General features: G+C 56.6%; 1 protein-coding gene across 1 annotated transcript in view; it reads right to left on the reverse strand.

The window, feature by feature from the left end:
- Positions 1–2164: 2164 nt before the first annotated feature.
- Positions 2165–18486, reverse strand: part of IGF2R (insulin like growth factor 2 receptor) — a 100898-nt gene continuing 84576 nt past the window's right edge. Inside the window, exons 40-48 of the mRNA XM_079146596.1 lie at positions 18205–18439; positions 17376–17512; positions 13602–13716; positions 12370–12516; positions 11542–11729; positions 9002–9188; positions 5582–5734; positions 4597–4666; positions 2165–3898 (exon numbers count right to left, since the gene is read on the reverse strand). Of these exons, the coding sequence (XP_079002722.1) occupies positions 3485–3898; positions 4597–4666; positions 5582–5734; positions 9002–9188; positions 11542–11729; positions 12370–12516; positions 13602–13716; positions 17376–17512; positions 18205–18439 (1646 nt within the window). The 3' untranslated portion in view covers positions 2165–3484. The remainder of the gene's footprint in view (positions 3899–4596; positions 4667–5581; positions 5735–9001; positions 9189–11541; positions 11730–12369; positions 12517–13601; positions 13717–17375; positions 17513–18204; positions 18440–18486) is intronic.

Here is an 18486-nt window from a genome sequence, read left to right on the forward strand (position 1 = left end):
ATCTAGCTCATCTTGGTGGAAATACAAGGAGAGACAAACACCAACCTCAAAAGCCTCAGTGGGCTTCTCCGTCTAAGGAAAGTGTCCCTGCAGCCCAAGCCTGGGCCCTTCATCCCAGGGTCAGCAGGCCAGGCCCCGCCCAGCCCTGCCAGCGGATGCCGAAGGCTCCATTCCCGTACTTTCCTCCCCACCTTCTCTGTGGCTCTGGGCAGCGCTCAGGGCGAGTCCAAACTCCTCCCTGTGGACTCTCCAAGGCTCCGAGCTCTGGGCCAGCTCCAGCTTTACCTCTGCTGCCCCTCGGCCGTGTTGTCCCAAACTCAATGTGGCCACTGTGCCCCTGGGCCTCTGTAGGGCCAGCTGCCCCTGCCCGACACTGTCCCGCCCGGCACGGCAGCTATAGCTGTGCATTTACTGATCCTCGCAGAAGGGTCCAGACACAGCAAGTCCGGCACCCGAGCACGAGACGACACAGCAGGGCCAGGACGTACCTCACAGAGCCCAGGAAGCTTCAGGAGGGGACAAAGGGATTCCTGTTATCTAGTTGTGTCCACACCATCTCCGCTGCACACACTGCCCCCGTGACCTGATTCCCAAGAAGAGTGGGGCACTCACGGGGCTATCGTGTACAAAGGATCAGACGACCCCAAATACCCAGAGGATCAGGGTGGTTGGTACCCTTCCTGAAGGACTCAGCTGTGTAACGAGAGGTCTCAGAGGCTGCTGAAGTTCAGGTGTCACACACTTGAGATGTTCACGCCATGTTTCCTCTTCAAGGCAGATTTCCTTCTGTGCACTAGCTGCCTGTGTCCCTGCCATCCAGTGGGCAGGCTTGAAAGAGGGCACCAAAGGTCTTATGTGAAGAAAATTAAGTATCCAGGTTATGCTCTCATCACTAAAATCGTTTTCTGAAAACATGTGAATTCCTATTTTCTGTCAATGTAGGTTTCCCCAAAGCACCTGTGAGAGCAGCTGGCAAGGGAAGAAGTCTCCCGTGAGCTCGCACATCCTCCCCTCTGAGGGGCCGAGGAGGTGGAGCCCTGGAGCAGGAGACATGGGGCTGATACCACACGGCCCAGCCACCAAGCCTGCCAAGGGACGGCAGGTCCCTGCAAACACCCTTCACTGCCAGAGCATCCATGGTCTCAGTGGGAAGGGGAAGCGGCTTGGAGGAGAGTCCCAGGGACAGGATGCCTAAGCAGCAGTAACCTGGGTCACAATGTGAACCTTCGTAAGACCCTGCAGTACCTGCCTCAGGAGAAATGTGGCAAAATCACGTGTACACACAAAAGGTAAAACCAGTGTGCAACTTAGCACTGAGATGGAGAAGCCGAGCATGTCAGCACACACCTGTAATCCCAGCTACTGAAGAGGCTGAGGCAGGAGGATCACAGGTTCAAGTCTAACCCAGGGAACTCGGAGAGACCCTATCTCAAAAATAAAAAGTTAAAAGGGTTGGGAATGTAGCTCAGTGACTAGCACATGTGAAGCTGGGTTCAATCCCCGGTTACCACACACACATAACCAATCATGGACAGCTCCACTGACAGATGAGATGGCTAGGAAGTGACTAACAGGAGGGTAGTACATACAAAGTGGATACACTACACAGAGATGACACCACGTGGGCAGAGTGGGAAAACACAGAATTCCATCTGCATGGAAGAGTGTACAACTTGAAACACGAATTGCTTATTTCTGGAATTTTTCTTTTACTATTTTTGGATGACGGCTGACTATGGATAACTAAAACCTCAGAGAAACTGGATAACAGGAGCTACTGTGGTAATTTTCTGTTTTCATGTCAACATGTAGGTAACTGTCAGTAACTAATCAGGAGGAGAGAAACACTCTCACCTACAAAGATGCTCCACTGTATAACTGCCATCTGCTTGCAGTCTTAGTTTCGGTCAACAGGAGAGAGCCCAAATTCTACTAGAAAGAATGGAGACACCAGATCTGGACAAAGCTGAGAGAAGGCACACTGGATGCAAAGGACACAGCAAATGGGAACACATGGAGGAAAACTTCAGGCCCGCTCAAGCAGAACACTGAAGTTACCCAAATACAAACATGTTTTGAAAGGTCACAGACAGGCCCAGAGAACAGACTGGTCACTAGTTCAGCAAGTCTTCACTATCAAGGAGAAAAAAGCAAGAACATCCAATTAATAATTTATCTTTTATTGAAATTGTTGAATACTGTATTTTACAGTAAAGTTGATTGGAAAAAAAATTAAGAGAAAAATCAATTTTAAAAAATACACTCATGTTGAAATAAAATAAGCCAGCCAAACCGGGCACAAACCAAGAACTTCTGTGGGGTGGTCTGCTTTTCAGAATACGAATACCAGTCTATGTACAATCCGATGATGCGAGAAGTCGTTCCGCAAACGCTTCAAGAAAGGGTGTGCGGCAGGGGAGGAGGGCTGCTGTCTCCCTCCTGCACCTCTGGGTGCCCAGCCTCGGCTCCCAGAGCCGGAGCCGGAGCCGAGCGCGGGAGCGGCGAACGCTGGCCGCTATCTCCTGTGATTCCTGTAAGTCACACACTGTGCATATTAAGGCTTCTCATAGGTCGAATGGTTGACAGACACTGTTTATTTCTTAAAAAAATAAGCACAGTAAAGGTGGCACGCCATGAGACTCGAAAGCGGTGAGCTGCAGCCCACACCCAGAGACGCTGCTTCTCGATACCTCGGCTCCAGCACACGCACGAAACAGGGCGCAAAAACCGATCTTTGGGTGATCCGTCGCAGTCACCAGCCAGCGAGAGCAATACTGACCAGCGTGCTCCGTCCACCTGGGGCTGAAGATGCGCACAGAGCCAGGGCCACGATGGAGGCAAGGCGTAGAACAGGCAGACCCTCCAGACCCAGGCACGGGACCCTGTGCACCCTGGGCGCCCGAGGGACGGAGGCAGAAGGGCAGAGAGGGATCGGAGCACTCCAGCTCAGCGCACGCACCACCACCAGTTCAGGCCCCACCAGACGCCACAGCTTGGCTGCCCTTCCCGCCACGGACGCCCACCTGCAGGCAGGAAGAGCCGCAGCTGTTTTCTTGTCTCCTTTTTCGCAAACCTGAGTAATTGTCAAAGTCAATAAATAGGGGAGAGTTAAGATGCTGAGTACGGGTCAGAGGCCTACGGGTCAGAAGCAGCAAGACTCTTCCTCCACACGGCCCAACCCGAGGGGCGCCTGGCCTGGCGCCTGGCCTGGCACTGGCGCAAGCACTGGGCAGCGAAGCCTGTGAAGGGGGACTGGGCAAACCCTGGCATGAGGTACCGCCTGCCGGCCGTGAGCAGGGCCTGTTCCAGCCTGTGAGCCACCAGGGAGGAGTGGTCTGGCCTCCCACCCCTGCCCCGGCACAAAGCTCCTCCCTTCGGAAGCAGTTTTTGTTAAAGGCAAACTCTAGAAGCGTCGAGTGAAGTCTCATTTGGTTGGAGGTGCTTGGCTGTCCACGCTCCACGCGCTCCTGTAGGCACCACGGAGTTAGATGTGTAAAAGGTCCTCATCACTGTCGTCGTGGAAGGACACCAGCGTGGCCGAGGTCCCCGTCTTCTGCTGCCCAGGCCTGGGCTTCCCTTTCCTGGCCTTCCCGCCTTGGACCAGCCCCACCCGATCGTCCTCCCTCTCCTGAAGGGCCTTCTGTGCGTCTCTCGCAGGCTGCGCGCTCCCTGCCCCGGCTCCTCTGCCTGAGTGGACTTTCACCTCCGGGATGGTCAGGACCTCATCCTCACTGTCCTGGTCATCCCCATGCAGGGAAGTGAGGGCCTCTGCTTTCACGGACTTGGTGGTGATGTGGCCGTTTTCCTGTCCTTCTCTGCCCAGCCTTGGGGTCGGTGGCTGAATCTCTTCCATCAGCCACTCTGTTTCATTCTCATCTGTCTCTTCTTCCTTGTTCACCTGCCAGGAAGCAAGAGCAGAGCCCTGTGAGCCCCAGCAGACACCCCCACACTCCTCTACCGCTCTCCTTGCATGACCTCCCCACAGCAGGGACAGCTCCACTGCAGAAGCCGGCAGAGTGCATGCCTGCCGACCACCCACCGTCCCCACACCTCCAGCTCCCAAGTCCCACCAGGCCTGCTCACAGTAAGACCAGGCCACACAGAGGGCTGCAGGGAGTTTGGGGGGCCATTTGGCAGGACCAAGCAGAAGCACCTGAAGGGACCCACAACCCCTCAGCAGTGCTGGGGAGGAGGACTCTTCCAGGAGATTCATGGACAGCAAGGAGCCAACCAGGACAGGGGGGAACTCGTGGTATGTGGAGAAGCCACAGGGAGGACTCGGGCCAGAGTCTAGTTTTAGAAGGCAATCTGGCAATGCAAAGAACAGGAGAGCCACAGGGGCAAGCACAGCCCAGATTAGGCCCTTCTGAAGTCTCTCTGAAGGAAATCACCCAAATGCCTGGGGCCCAGGCAGTTCCATCACCGTGGTTTCTTAAGAACAGCCCAAATGGAGCACTCCTGAGGAGACCACCTGCGCCCCAAGAGAGACGCTTGGGGGCACAGCCAACGACAGAGCTGGGTGAGAGCTCCCATCATGCTGTCAGCCTGGTGGGCACGGAGTGGGCAAGGGGCCCCCGAGGCTCAGCCGACAAGTACCTTTGAATATTTGTAGGACACATGTGAGCTTCTTCGACAGCAATTGCTGAGCTTGTTAATCACGGTTTCCCTGTTAAAAACGGAGACCATCATAGGTCCAAGGCAGACCAAGCCCCCGGCCACACACCCAGAGCCAGCCGGCCCGAGGGCGGGGTCACAACCCTACCTGCCCACCACGTACCACCCGTTCAGGCACAGCACTCTGAGCAACAAATGACCAAGCGTGCCCGCCAGGCCGTAACCCGATGCACTCTTCATGGTTTGGTGGAAAGAACAGGCTTGGGAATGAGACACGCAGGCATCGGCCCCCATTCCACCTCTGGCTGGGCACAGGTCTGCAGCGGGCCACACACCTGGCTTCTAATTGTTCATATGCGACTACAGGACCACACTCTCCTGCTGCCCAAGGCTGCAGGAGGAGATGGGGGCTGAGCTTGAAACCCACCCCCACCAACTCTCCTCCTGCTGGGAGGAAGTGACCCCAGCCTACTTCTCGACCCCGCCTCCCCAGGCCCCACCACCGGGTATGAAAGCTGCAAGTCACATGCTGGGCCTCTTCGCTTGGCAGAGGAGGCCAGCTCCAGCCCTGGCACGCAGCGGGCACTTGGTAAACGCTCACCGCTGCGGTGGGAGGGCAGAGGGCAGCTGGTCAGCAGGACGTCTGCCTGTGAGAGGCGGTTTCCTACCCACCCTGGGACGCGTGAAGAGCTCAGTGTCCTGGTTGTGCAGGCACCGGCTGAGGGGCCCTGGGCGCATGGACACACGGTGAGCCACGCCTGAGCAAGGTGCCGCCGCCCTGGGTGATGACAGGCCCATGTGACGGGCCTGCACACCTTCAGGACCACTGTGGAGTCTGCTTCCACGGAGTCCTGAACCACGAACGTAAGGCACTGTTGCTGTTGGACTCAGACCAAACCAAACCCAAGCCTGGGCCCGCGATCCGACTGAGGGTCCCAGCCCCACCGCCCCCACCCGGGCTCCTTACCTCCTCTCCTTCTTATGAAGCAGCAGGGCCAGCAGACAGCCAGTGAGCGCCACCAGGAGCAGGCTGAGGATTGCGCCGACGGCCTGGCTCCGCTCCGAGAGCCCCTTGTGCCCCTGCCCATCTGGTCCAGCGCTCTCACCGTCAAAGCCCACCCTGGGAGGGTGTCACAAATAAGAAAGCCACAAAGTCACTCAACGGTGCAACCCGCCAAGGGGCTCCCAAGCAGGGGCCAGCCCTCACTGTACAAAGTCCACACCAGTCTCCACCGGGTCCAGTAAACCCAGATCCACTGGATACCCAACAGCAACAAAAACTGTTCTGGCCCCAGCGCCCTCCAGGGTGGGAGAGCCCCTGCAGACACCAGGGAGCGGGACTCTGGGGCCCGGCCCGGCCCCTGGAGGGCATCGGCCTGGGCAGACAGCAGGGAGCGGGCTCTGGAGCCCGGCCTGCCCACAGGAGCACGGGTGAAGCACCTGGGCCTTCCACCAACCCCACACTCCCACCCTCAGACCTGCAGGGACGGCGGTGCACGTTCATGACATGAAAAGTTCAAGGAGGAAGGCAAGGAGGCAGGGCAGGGGCAGAAACGCCTGGCTAACGCCCCTTCTGCTCTGAGACGGTTGGGTGAGGCCTGATGCTGCTGATCAGCCCACCTCCCGTCACTCAGGGCCACCCATGCAGACGAAGAATGACAGAACAGGGTTCCCCAGTGAGGAGCAGTATCAGGATGGGAGAGAACCTCACACACCACACACAGCCTGGAAGCCAGCTGCCGAGTGTGTGGCCATCCATTCAGAAATCTATTTAACTGTGACGAGTTTGGCTCCAATATGATCCAAGTAACTGAAAGGCTCCTGGCCTCACCCACGAGCTCTGCTCGGTGGGAACATGCTGCATGGACAGGCGGTCTCAGCCCCACAGGCCTCTCCCCTCAGAGCCAGAAGCCGCCCAGCCAAACCTGCACAGCTGCTGGGAGCCCAGGAAGGCCCGGCACAGGTCCACCGACCTCAGCTCGGGACGCGCCTTCTTCAAGCTACCAATTGTTCAGAAGTAGGTCTGCTCCCAACTGCGCTTAGTTTTCCAGTGGGTCCCAACTGCACTGCACCAGGTGTTCAGTTCATGCAGCACCAACAGCAGACATCCAGAGACTTGCCCTCCGTGGCTGATTCTTCAGTTTTCTAAGTGGGCCTGAGTTGGAAAATGGTGCTCGCCAATGGCCAGGACAACGTTCTCTGTAGGTCTTTTCAATCCACGCTTTTCACAGCTGCCTGTCTGTCGAGAAGTTCTGCACCGAGCTTGGCTTTTTTGCCGAGGGTGGCTCTGTGGACTTCTGCGTATTTATTTCTGCATTCCGCACCCGGGAGGGCTGAGTTCAGCTCTCTTGCATCTTTGCAGTGAACTGACCCTTTCAACATCAGCAGCCCCCCTACCCAGAGGACTTTTTCTACTCTGACAGTTGACTACTCTTGCTTTCCCTCTAATGTGACATTCCTGGCACATTTTCCCTTAGCCTTTGACCTTTGGTCTTCTCTGCATTCCGTTTCAGGCCTACTGCACCCCCGGAAAGCATAGCTGCTCTTAAAATTCCCCACGGCCACTGGTCTTGCGGTGGAAGGCTAGTCTGTTTACCCCAGCATGATGACTGATGTCACATTTGCCTTCTGCCACCTTAGGTTATTTCTACTCTTTGACTTTGTTTTTTTCCTTTTTCATCTTCTTGCAGGGCCTTCAGTTTCTTTACTGTTTTCTCTACTTCTTTGGAAGTTATATGCTATATTTCTATTACTATATTGGTTATTTTTTAAATATCAGCACACATACCAAGATAAAAAGTCTAAAATTCATTAGTCCTCCAACAAGGAACTCTATGTCTTACATACAGCTTACATAATGTCGTTGTCCACTATCATAACCTTTCTTAGATTGTTCTTTAAGTCAATCAGTTAGCTTCCCCCGCAGTGTTCAGTGTTCCTCACACCTCTGGTGTGGTGCTTCCCAACTGCAGGCTGCTCTGTTGCTGCTGCTAATCATGCTGGGCAAGCGGCCCCTTCCACCTGCAGATGCAGGTTTTTAACTTTGTGGAAGTTTTTCTTTTTAATTTTGTAAGAGCATCAATACATCTGCACTCATACTGTTTCATCACAAAACTGTGAAACAGCCTTTTCGGAAAGCAGGGGAACGTGTAAGAAAGCGTGCTCTTCATCTAGCATTGCAGGAAGTCATGGAACAAGCACGCTCATTGGCAACACTGAGGGAGAGTCCACAAGAGCTGGAAGAACTAAGGGTCACCTTAGGATGATTGCTAGTTGGTTTTCACACTTACATTGATTTTAAAATGCACTACACTTGGATAAAGTGGAGGAAACAAAAAGCCACGTGGACGCTGCTCCACCTGGCCACCACCGGGCGGACCCGTCCAGCACGCCCCATGGTCCACCCAGCATGAGCCAGGCCGCCGCCTCCCACGGCCGGTGTGCCTGCTGCCCGTTGCGATGTGTCGTCAGCTTGTGAAGGGACTCGAGCAACACCAGAGCCCGACTTCCTGACACCGTGAGGGACGAGCCTCCCATGGACCCTCCCCACTGGCTGACACGGACCCTGAAGCCCTGGGGACAGGTCCCCGTCTCCCAGCCCAGCAGGCCTGACTGAAGCTCACTCGAGGCTGGTCTCCAAACCCACGCGGAGGCAGGGGTGGTTGGCCTCTCAGCAGCAGTGCAGGGGCGGCTCGCTTTTAAACGTCAGCATTTTTCTTGGTTCACATTTTGTTTCTTTCGCAAGAAACTTCGTTCTGACCCTTGTACCCTGTGATGACTTCACCAAAACACTATGCGTGTCCGCCAGCTAAAAGCACCACGAGTGAAACCTCAGCCCGAAGCCCCTCCCGAGATTCTGTCAGCAAGAGTCCTCGTGCCCATGTCCCTGGGACAATTCAGGACGAAGCCGTCTCTGGCTGAGCTAGCACCCACAGAAAGTGAAAATGACACGATCGGCATGGAAAAGAGGGATCAGGAGTCCTGTCACCCCTGCCACCGCCGCCTCTGGCAGGAGCCCGAACCCGAACCCTCTCAGGAAATGACATGCTGAGGCTCATCTTCCTCCTGATCTCAAAGTCAGAGGACGGGGGAGAGAAAGCTTATAGGATGGTGGCCCTGTAAGGCAGGAAGACAGTGAGCCAAGAAGAGAGCCGTCCATAACAGGAGGTGCTCAGCAAAGGTGCCAATGCTATGGGACAAGAGAGGGACGTGCAGAGGCCCCTGCCGACCACGGGAGCAGGGCACCGGCTGCCTGAGGTCTGGCAGGTCTCTTCTACTTTCTGAGCACGGTGAACACCCTGCGCTGGGGAAACACGCACAAACGTATCCTGGAGCTGAGCTTGAGAAAGCAGAGGGCAGCCTACCGAGCACCCAGGACACCGCTTACCCCAAAGGACACACGGCCGAGGTGTACCAGGAGAAGAGGTACTGGCAGTCGGCGGTCTCGTGGCTGAACTCTGGGATCCCATCCTTCACCAGAGGGTCGCAGTGGAAGAAGATGGTGGAGGAGACAGACTTGGTCTTATCTTTCCCACACTTGGAGGAAGAGGCAAACACAACATCCAGGTCGCCATCTGTCAACCGGGAAGAGGCACCGTTACTGTCGACATCCTGGTGAGGGACTGAGTTGCACTTCACAGTCTGCAGAAAGCTGACCCAGACTCAGAACACAGGGAAAGATACGTCGTCAAAGGTCCCACATGCGCTCGCCTTCACAGCTTTAACAAGAGCAGCCGCTGCTTAACGCAGATGTGCAGAGACCCTGACCTAAATAATAAGAATGCATTAAGGATTTTAGCCTCACCAAAGAGAGGCCCAGTCCTTGGCTAATGGCAGAACCTACAGTAGGGCTGGCCGGGACCCATCGATCCACCTGGTGGGTGACTGACAGCAAGCCATCACCAGGCCCACACGAGACTCAGGGGCCCCACAGAGACTCAGGACGCCAGGGTTCAGTGAGCACCCCTGGCTGCCAGCACTGCACTGTGCCACACTGGTATGGGGATTGCAGCTCATCCTGGGTCCACAGAGCAAAGGCCTGTGCACCTCCCTCTTGAACGCTGCCCGTGGGGTCTCTTCCGGTTGCCTGCAATCTGTGGGTTCTGCTGGAACAAGTCTGAGCTGCATCCAACAGTGCCCAGCGAGTTCTGTGACTCTTCCATCAAATCACAGAATGGGAGGCAGGGCTGAGAGCCCCCTACCTTGCCCACAGTCAGAAGCAAGGGGAGCCTTGTGCGGAGTCCACTCCCCTCGCTCTGGCTGGCTCAGACCCTGCCATCAGCCAGGATCACAGAGACGAGAGTTTAACGTAGGTTAAGTGTCCACAGAGGGCTGCCCTGGTGCCCGGTCAGCTGGGGAAGTCACGTCCCCACTCCAGGCAGGCCAAACCAGGATCTGAACAGAAGGTTCTGCAGGCCAGTGTCCAACTAGAGACAGGACTGCACGGTCCCCGTGCCTGCTGCTCTGAAGACTCACAAACCGTGACTCCAGCATGATTTCTGGTGCAGAGAACATGAGGAGCCCGAGGGGGACTGTTAACACAGAAGCCCGGGCACAGGTGCCCGAGGGCCGGCGGATCTGGAGCAGACCCACGCAGGAAGGCCAGGGCAGCACCCCTCACGCACAAGCCTTCCCACGACCCACCAGGTGGCAGGAAGCCTGGCTTGGGAAGGGCGGGCTTCCTGAGGAGGGCACAGAGGAAGCTCTACAAGGAGGGCGGGGGGCCGAGGAGTGACAAAGGAGCTGCGGGGACCAAGCCACCAGGCTCCAGGGGGATGCGGAGCTCAGGGAGGCCTGTGTGGCCGGAGCCAGGTGCTGCTGGGATGAGCACCCTGCGGGAGGAGGCCCTTCGAGCGGCGGGGAGGCGCTGGGCCTCGCCCTCTGCCTAGCGGCACCTCGAAGGCTTTCAACAGTCCTGCAGCCAGCAACCAACTTGATCTAGCTCTTCCTAGCCCAGGAAGAAGGGCGGCGAGAGGCACACCCAGGCACGGTGACGTGGATGTTTTACCCCAAATTATTGCAGGAGTCACTGAAGCGTAAGAAAGGAGAAACAGGCGTTCCCTCCACACTGCGGGACTGTGGGGGACTGAGTTGGCCACCCTCCCGCCCACAGGCAGAAAGAGCACTCCTCCCCTCTCCCCAGGGGCCACAGCGCTGTGAGCAGACACCCGCAGGGCTCTCAAGGCCCTGTCACCCTCTAACCAGGACGGCAGGGCCAGGCCATCTCCGGGCACCCTGGGTTAGGCACTCCAACAGCAACACCTCACGCTGGACAGGTGCTTCCCCCAGGATCCACCTGGCGGGGCAGCCTCTTCCCTGGCGGGCTCCTCAGCCTTTCTACCAGGGCAGGCTGGGCTTTTCAACAGACTTCAAAGTTAACACAGTCACACGGCTCAAAAGTCAAATTATAAAAGGTAGAGTGAAAAATAAGCTGTTCATAACAAAAACACACGAACTGCCTTCCAGAATATTCTCTTATGTCTGACAAGGACAACACCTCTCCTAGTGCCAGAGTAAAGCCCTCCTCCTGCTCATTTCTCACACTCAGGCTGGCAGAATCTCCCAGCTTTCTTTCTATGCTTCTGACGAATGTGAAGTTGCCCACCCCTCCACAGTATTCTCAAAATTACTTACTACTATTAGAGTTGGCAGAGCCAGGCCTATAGCCAAATCCAAGGCAGCCCTCCTGCCTGCCTCTGCCCACCCCGCGGGCAGCCCTGGTTCCCACAGATGATATCCTGCTGTGGTAACTGAGCTGTGATTTACCCACAGTAAGAGGCTCGGTGCAGTCTTAGGTGGAGCCTTCGATCTGAGGGGGTTTCTATTTTAAACCGATCTGAGGTTTTACTCTGAAGGCAGTTTGCTGATGAACATTCCAGAGCCCTTCCGGGGAGGCCAGCGTGCAGTGCTGTGGGAGCCGAGTGGTACCTTGGACGTAGTACTTGGTTCTGTCGGAGGTTCCCACTTTCCTGCTGAAGTGCTCATCGCTGGGCTTGACCTGGCAGATGCTGGCTCCGGAGCACGCAGGGTTTGTGGAGCCCGTGATGGAGGAGAGCTGAATTTCATACAGGTAGTTGTCCCCGTTGGTTCTCATGTCCCCAGAGGCACTGAACAGCCTGAGAAGAGAGGCAGTGACTTGGAAGTCCCTCAGGGAGGCCACTTAACATGACCACATGACTCCCAGGCCCCAGAGGAACTGCAGGTCTAGGATGCCTTCTTTCTCCTGTTGCCAAGCCAGAGCAGCAATTCTGTGACCCTGCAGCGACTGGGCACCAACTTCCTTCTGTCACCTACCTGTCCTGCTCTTCCAGGTCCACACTCTGGCCAGAACCCACTTTTCTCAAATGCTGTCTCTGGCGCCACACATGCCTCACTCTGCCCTGTGTGGCCAGCAGGCCAATGCACCTACAGCAGTCCAGGGACACTGCTAGAACCCCTCCAGCGCACACGCTCGTGAGCCCAGCCATGCTTTCAGCGGGTTTTGGCTTCGACCCTAGTCCTCTAGGACAGTGAGGGCGGGGGCCTTATTTTTACCCTCAGGAGAATTCACCATCTTTGGTGCTGGACCTTAATAGCTGAGTAATGCCTTCCTTTGGTGTAAGCAAAATATGACGATGGCTCCAGCGACTGACTAAGACACAGCCCGGTTACCTCAGGGGTCTGTGCGCGGGAAGACCTGAACTGCTGGCTTACACCTGAACTGCTGGCTTACACCTGAGTACCCTTCAATGCACAAAAGGAAAACGTTTCACTTACTTAAAATAAATGTCCCCGAGACTGAAGCTCTTGCCGTTCACAGGGTTGGTGAGGGTCCCATTCACCACCCGCACTTCCTGAGGCCTCACAGCACAGGCAGCCCGAGAGGCCCAGCGGAAGTAGTAGGTGCAGCTATCGATATCAAACCTGGAGGCAGGAAACACAAAGTATGGTCACTTTCTAGCCAGACATACAGAAGACTACCAGACACCTGCTGAGTCCCTGAAGCAGCTCTGGATCCAGGGGCCTCCCAAGATGCCTGTCAGTCCCCCACACTGAGCAATCTTGGGGTCAGATCAGACAAGGACGTTGTTGATTCACCTTTTTCCAGCACCATAACGAGGGAGATGACTACAGAGCATATCAGTAGTGTGAAACTCAGATAGCATTCCATGCAAATGCTTTAAAGTTCAGAAACTGTACATTTAAAACTAGAGAAATTTGCTCCTAGACTTTAGGATTTCTAATTTACAAACTTCTCAGATTCAAACATTGAAAAGTCCTTTGACGCTGGGAGCAGGGCCCACCCATGCCTGTAATCCTAGGAACTCTGGGGGCTGAGGCGGGAGAATTACAAGTTCAAGACCAACCTCAGTACTTAGTGAGACCCTCAGCAACTTAACAAGACCCTACCTCAAAATAAAAAATAAAAAGGACTGGGGATGTAGTTCACTGGTGGAGTGCCGTGAGTTCAGTCCCCAAAAAGAAAAAGTCCTTGACAGTTTCTGGGACTCCCCTTTTCCAAGCCCAGATTCCAGGAGGAACAGGCTTGCTCCCAGACAGCAGCTCACATGCTCCCCCTGTTGGCCAAACTCTCCTAGCACCACACACTGCTTCCTGGAAAATTCCAAGGCAGTCTAAGAACATCCCAGGTGCTTGCTAGTCCTACTGCCCCAGCAGCCGACTGACCGGTACAACCAATGCCCGTTGGTTCTACTGTGACATTTAAAGACAGTGGCCGGTTACACGCTGCTCAGCTGGCTCACACAGCAATAAACCCAGAGCAGGAGCATTTTCTAAGGCAAGTGAGGCCGTGAAATCACACTGGTCTGTAACTGTCTCAGCACTCCACCCTGGGAATCGTTCCCATGGAGAGCAGCCCGGGCCCCCTGGCCCCGAGTCTCAGCAGCCTGCCCCTCCCCACGCTGACAACCCACATCCTCTCACCCCCGTGTGTAGCTACCCTCACATGGAGACCAGGAGAGGCATTCTGCTGGGCCCCATCTCCTCACCTCTCAAACGCAGGCCTGCCCACTGTCTTCGCACAGGTCAGCTCTATCACAGAGGACGCAGTTCTATTCTCACCACAGGGATAGCCTTTTGAGTAAGTGACGATGACTTTGTCATCTGAAACGTGAAAGTGACTGACTCAGTAGAGCACACTGTACAACCCACTTTCAGGACAAGGACAAAAGACACAGCAGCTCTCTGAGGATCACGCACCACTCAGCTCTGTGGCCACCTGGCTTGCACCACCATTGCCAGGGCCACAACAAGACCTGGCCTCCAACCTTAGACCTTTGCTCACAAGCTCCATGACTGGAATGCTGACCCCCTGGGGCTCTGTCACATCACCTCGGAACAGGAATACCCTGCAAAGTCCACATGCTCCAGGAATCTGGGAGCAGGGCAAGGGCTCCACCCTGGGAGCCCCATGCAGGACCTCAATTAGTGGCAGTGACCATCACTATGCACACAACTTCAGTACAGCCTTCCTGACTGGCCTCTCCTCTGAGCCTCTTCACAACAGGGCAGGGTCAGAGTGAGAAACCTCACCCACTGTTTTTCTGGGTCTTCTGGATCAAAGTCAAGCCCTGCACCTGAATGTGGCATCAGAAGAAAAATCATCCATAAGCCCTCTAACTCCCAGAATCGAACCACTGCCAGCAGCTCCCACTGCTGCCCGAGGACAGCTGGGGCCAGGCGGGCTTGGCAGGCAGACGCCCTCACAGGCAGGTGCGCATCTGGAGGAGGGCCATGCCAAGTCACGGCCCTGCACGCACAGGAGCCCGGGGACAAGCCACGACAGGGAGGCAAGGGACGGTCCAGTGCTCAGCCCTACACCAAACCCAAAGCGCTCCAGCTCCATTTGTTTTAAATATCAGGTTTCTGTACTTAAATTCTGGTAAAAAATCTCCACTGTTCTAAGAAAAAACTTATATTCCCAGGAAATAAGTGAACAATTGCAGGTCTGAGTCACAGTGCAGATGCCACCCTACCGGTAACCCATGTGACCTTCACCCGGGTCTTTCCCATGACCTGGTGTGTGCTCCACACCAACCGGTGAAGATCTGCTGTGTGTGGACTTGACCCCAAAGCTCGCGTGCTGGAACTGAACCTCAGCGTGGCAGTGATGAGAGGCGGGTCCAGGGTGACCGACGCCACCACCAGGGAGAGGGCACCCCAGAGAGGAGCCTGGCTCGTCCCTTTCCCCAACCTCTCCTGCCCGTTTTCCAGGGATGCTGCAGCAGGAAGGCCCTCGCCAGACCCCCGCCCTGGACCCCGGTCTCCCAGTCTCCAGGACTGTGAAACCAACGCCTGCCTATTAAAAATCACCCCAGAGCAGGTGTTTTGTGACAGCAGCACAAAATGGATGGGCAGAAGCTGGTCCTGGTGCAGCTGCAGTGGTCCCCCAGCTCCGGGCCTGTGTGGGAGGGGCTGGAAGGGCATGAAGGGACTGGAAGGGCATGAAGGGGCAGGAAGGGCATGAAGGGGCAGGAAGGGCATGAAGGGGCTGGAAGGGCATGAAGGGGCAGGAAGGGCATGAAGGGGCAGGAAGGGCATGAAGGGGCTGGAAGGGCATGAAGGGGCAGGAAGGGCATGAAGAGGCTGGAAGGGCATGAAGGGGCTGGAAGGGGCTGGAAGGGCATGAAGGGCAGGAAGGGGCTGGAAGGGCATGAAGGGCATGAAGGTGCAGGAAGGGCACGAAGGGGCAGGAAGGGCACGAAGGGGCAGGAAGGGCACGAAGGGGCTGGAAGGGCACGAAGGTGCAGGAAGGGCACGAAGGGGCTGGAAGGGCACGAAGGGGCAGGAAGGGCACGAAGGGGCAGGAAGGGCATGAAGGGCATGAAGGGGCTGGAAGGGCATGAAGGGGCAGGAAGGGCATGAAGGGGCAGGAAGGGCATGAAGGGGCAAGAAGGGCATGAAGGGCATGAAGGGGCTGGAAGGGCATGAAGGGGCAGGAAGGGCATGAAGGGGCAGGAAGGGCATGAAGGGGCAGGAAGGGCATGAAGGGGCTGGAAGGGCATGAAGAGGCTGGAAGGGCATGAAGGGGCTGGAAGGGGCTGGAAGGGCATGAAGGGCAGGAAGGGGCTGGAAGGGCATGAAGGGCATGAAGGGGCAGGAAGGACACGAAGGGGCAGGAAGGGCACGAAGGGGCAGGAAGGGCACGAAGGGGCTGGAAGGGCACGAAGGTGCAGGAAGGGCACGAAGGGGCTGGAAGGGCACGAAGGGGCAGGAAGGGCACGAAGGGGCAGGAAGGGCATGAAGGGGCAGGAAGGGCATGAAGGGGCAGGAAGGGCATGAAGGGGCTGGAAGGGCATGAAGGGGCTGAAAAGCTATGAAGGGGCATGAAGAGGCTGGAAGGGCATGAAGAGGCTGGAAGGGCATGAAGGGGCAGGCTGGAACACTTCCAGGCTACAAAGAGGCTGGGAAGCGATAGCACAGCCCTCCCGCAAGCCCCACTGGGACTGGGGACAGGTGCTGGGCCCCAGGGCATGGCCATCCCTGTCACAGGGTCACAAATCAATTGGCAAATTGTCAAGTCCTAGGGCTTTAAGGGAGGCAGAACTTGAGAGCAGTCAACCAGGTGCTCAGGTGCCGCAGGGCCACGCGGCTGCTCACAGTGAGAGGAGAGGCGGGAAATGACCCCACGGCAGAATCGAAGACTGAGAAGCAGAAAGGAAACACTCAAACACCGTCAGCCCGGCCGCCCAGAGAACGCAAGGTGAGTTCCGGAGCACACCCCGAGGGCCGGCCACGTGCCCCGCTGGCAGTCCCAGGCCGAAGGGATCAGCGCCTGTGCACCCAGGCAACAGGAGACCCAAAGGCACTTCCGAAATCTCCAAGGACGGGCGGACCTTGGGAAGCCTCAGGATGAACCACTTCCGGAGCTCACCCACATCATTAAGGTGAGAATGGACTCTGAACTTACAGGTTGATGCTGGAACACACTTCTGAGGTTCCTGGGTGGGAATAAATGTGCTTTCCATGAGAAGGACATGAAGCTGGGCCACAGGCAGAACGCTATGGTTTGAACATGTCCCTCAAATTTGTGTGTTGGAAACTCCCACCTGTGGCCCCTTCTCAAGCAGCGCGGAAAAGGCAGCAGTGAAAACGTGACCCTCCACAGGGAGGGCGGATTGTGGGCAGTCTGACCTCTGCTGCCAACCTGCAAGCCTCGGTTTGATTTTTACCAAAGGTCATAGTTATTTCCTCAGAATTGCCCTTCTCCATTTCGACACCTCCAGCTCACTGTGTCATCCTGTGGCTCAATCAGCACGACTCCCAGAATCCCCCTGGGGCCGCAGGAGCACAAGTACACGTCTTCTTCACATCCCTCCAGCAGCCCCAGTCACCTCAGCTAAGGAAGTGCCACCCTTCACCGGGAAGTGATGAACGAGGACTTCTTTCACTCACCAACTGCACAACGAACCTGGTACTGAAACTGAAAAAGCATCTACTTTCCAAATTATTGCAGAAATGCACCCCTGAACTATCTCCACCAAGTCCTCATGCAGCTGCCTGGCCTTCCTGAACAAAAGCACGCGCGGAACACAAACTCGAGAGGAACTGAACACTCAGATTGGGACCTGCAGTCTCAGGTGACACAAAGTGGCGCAGACCTCCATATTCCAGAAGCTGCCAAAACGCCAGGGAGAGCTTCCAGAAGCCACACCTGGAAGCTCTCGCCCTGGCCCCATGCCCTCCCTGCACACCGAGGACAGCCTCACCTTCCCAGTCCAGATGCACCCTGGACCAACCAGGTCAGGACGCGGGAGCCTCACCTATGACGTCCAGCTTCTGTGTGTGGACGAGGCCCAGGACCTGCACTTGACCAGACGCGCTCTTCTTGCAGACGCTGGCTCTTTCTGAGCAGTCCAGCGGCCCCTTATATATTCTCTGGCACAGATTGATGAAGTACCTGGAGCAGGACAAGGAGAAGGGGTGAGGGGCGCCTGCCCTGGCGCCTGGGCTCCACCTCACTGCTGGAAGCAGCACAGACGTGGCTCTTCCATCCCAAGAGCCAAAGCGTGGCAAGCACTGGGGAAAGGAGCGAGTCCATGCCCACGCCTGGCTGACAGGGGCAGAGGAAGGAGGGCTGTGGGGCCCGGACAGTGGCTTCGATCCCGGCCCGTGGCGCACCACCCTTGAGGCTACTGAAATCCTCCCGCTCCTGCCCTTGCCCTGCAGCGAGGCCCTGGAGAGCTGGGTGGGCCTGGCAGAGGGCACTGCGCACAGGGCAGTCGGGACAATGAACTGTGTGGGCAGAGTCCTTGTCTAAGGAGCTCCGGCCACAGATCTGAGAATGTCCACCCACCGCGGCACCCTCAGCAGCAAGCTGGCCTGTTCAGCCGGCCCCACTTCTGGGTGACCGTGGCTCCGTCTCTGCTCACCCACTCTCCTGTACCGCAGAGCCACTCAGAGGGCACGAGTGACATTCTGGGCTGCCTGAACACAGCTGCAGCACAGCTGTGGCGACAGGCACCATAAGCACCACAGGTACAAGTCACTCCCACGTCTGTGGTCCCGGGTGAACCACAACGAGGTGGCAACCAAGGGACTCTGAGTTCCTGCCTGCGCACAGCCTGCTGGCCAGCAGCACAGGATACTCACGAGGTCCCTTCATGGACGAAGAACCAGGACCCGGTGAGGGAGGAGAGCAGCCGCAGGTCGTAGGTCTTGTGCCTCTGGACGAACTTGCACTCCATCTTCTTGGGCGGGCACACGACCTTCGTTTTCCACTCGAAGGTCACCTCACACCCACGGACTTCACTGAAGACCTGAGGCCTCCCAACATCCTCGTCTTCGTCACACTTAAATATGATCGCAGATGTCCGGTGGCTGTTGGCTGGGGACAGCAGGCATGGAGACGGTCAGACCTGGCTGCCACCAGGC

The sequence above is a fragment of the Sciurus vulgaris genome, assembly GCF_902686455.1.
Source record: "Sciurus vulgaris genome assembly, chromosome: 7".
Lineage (NCBI taxonomy): Eukaryota > Metazoa > Chordata > Mammalia > Rodentia > Sciuridae > Sciurus > Sciurus vulgaris.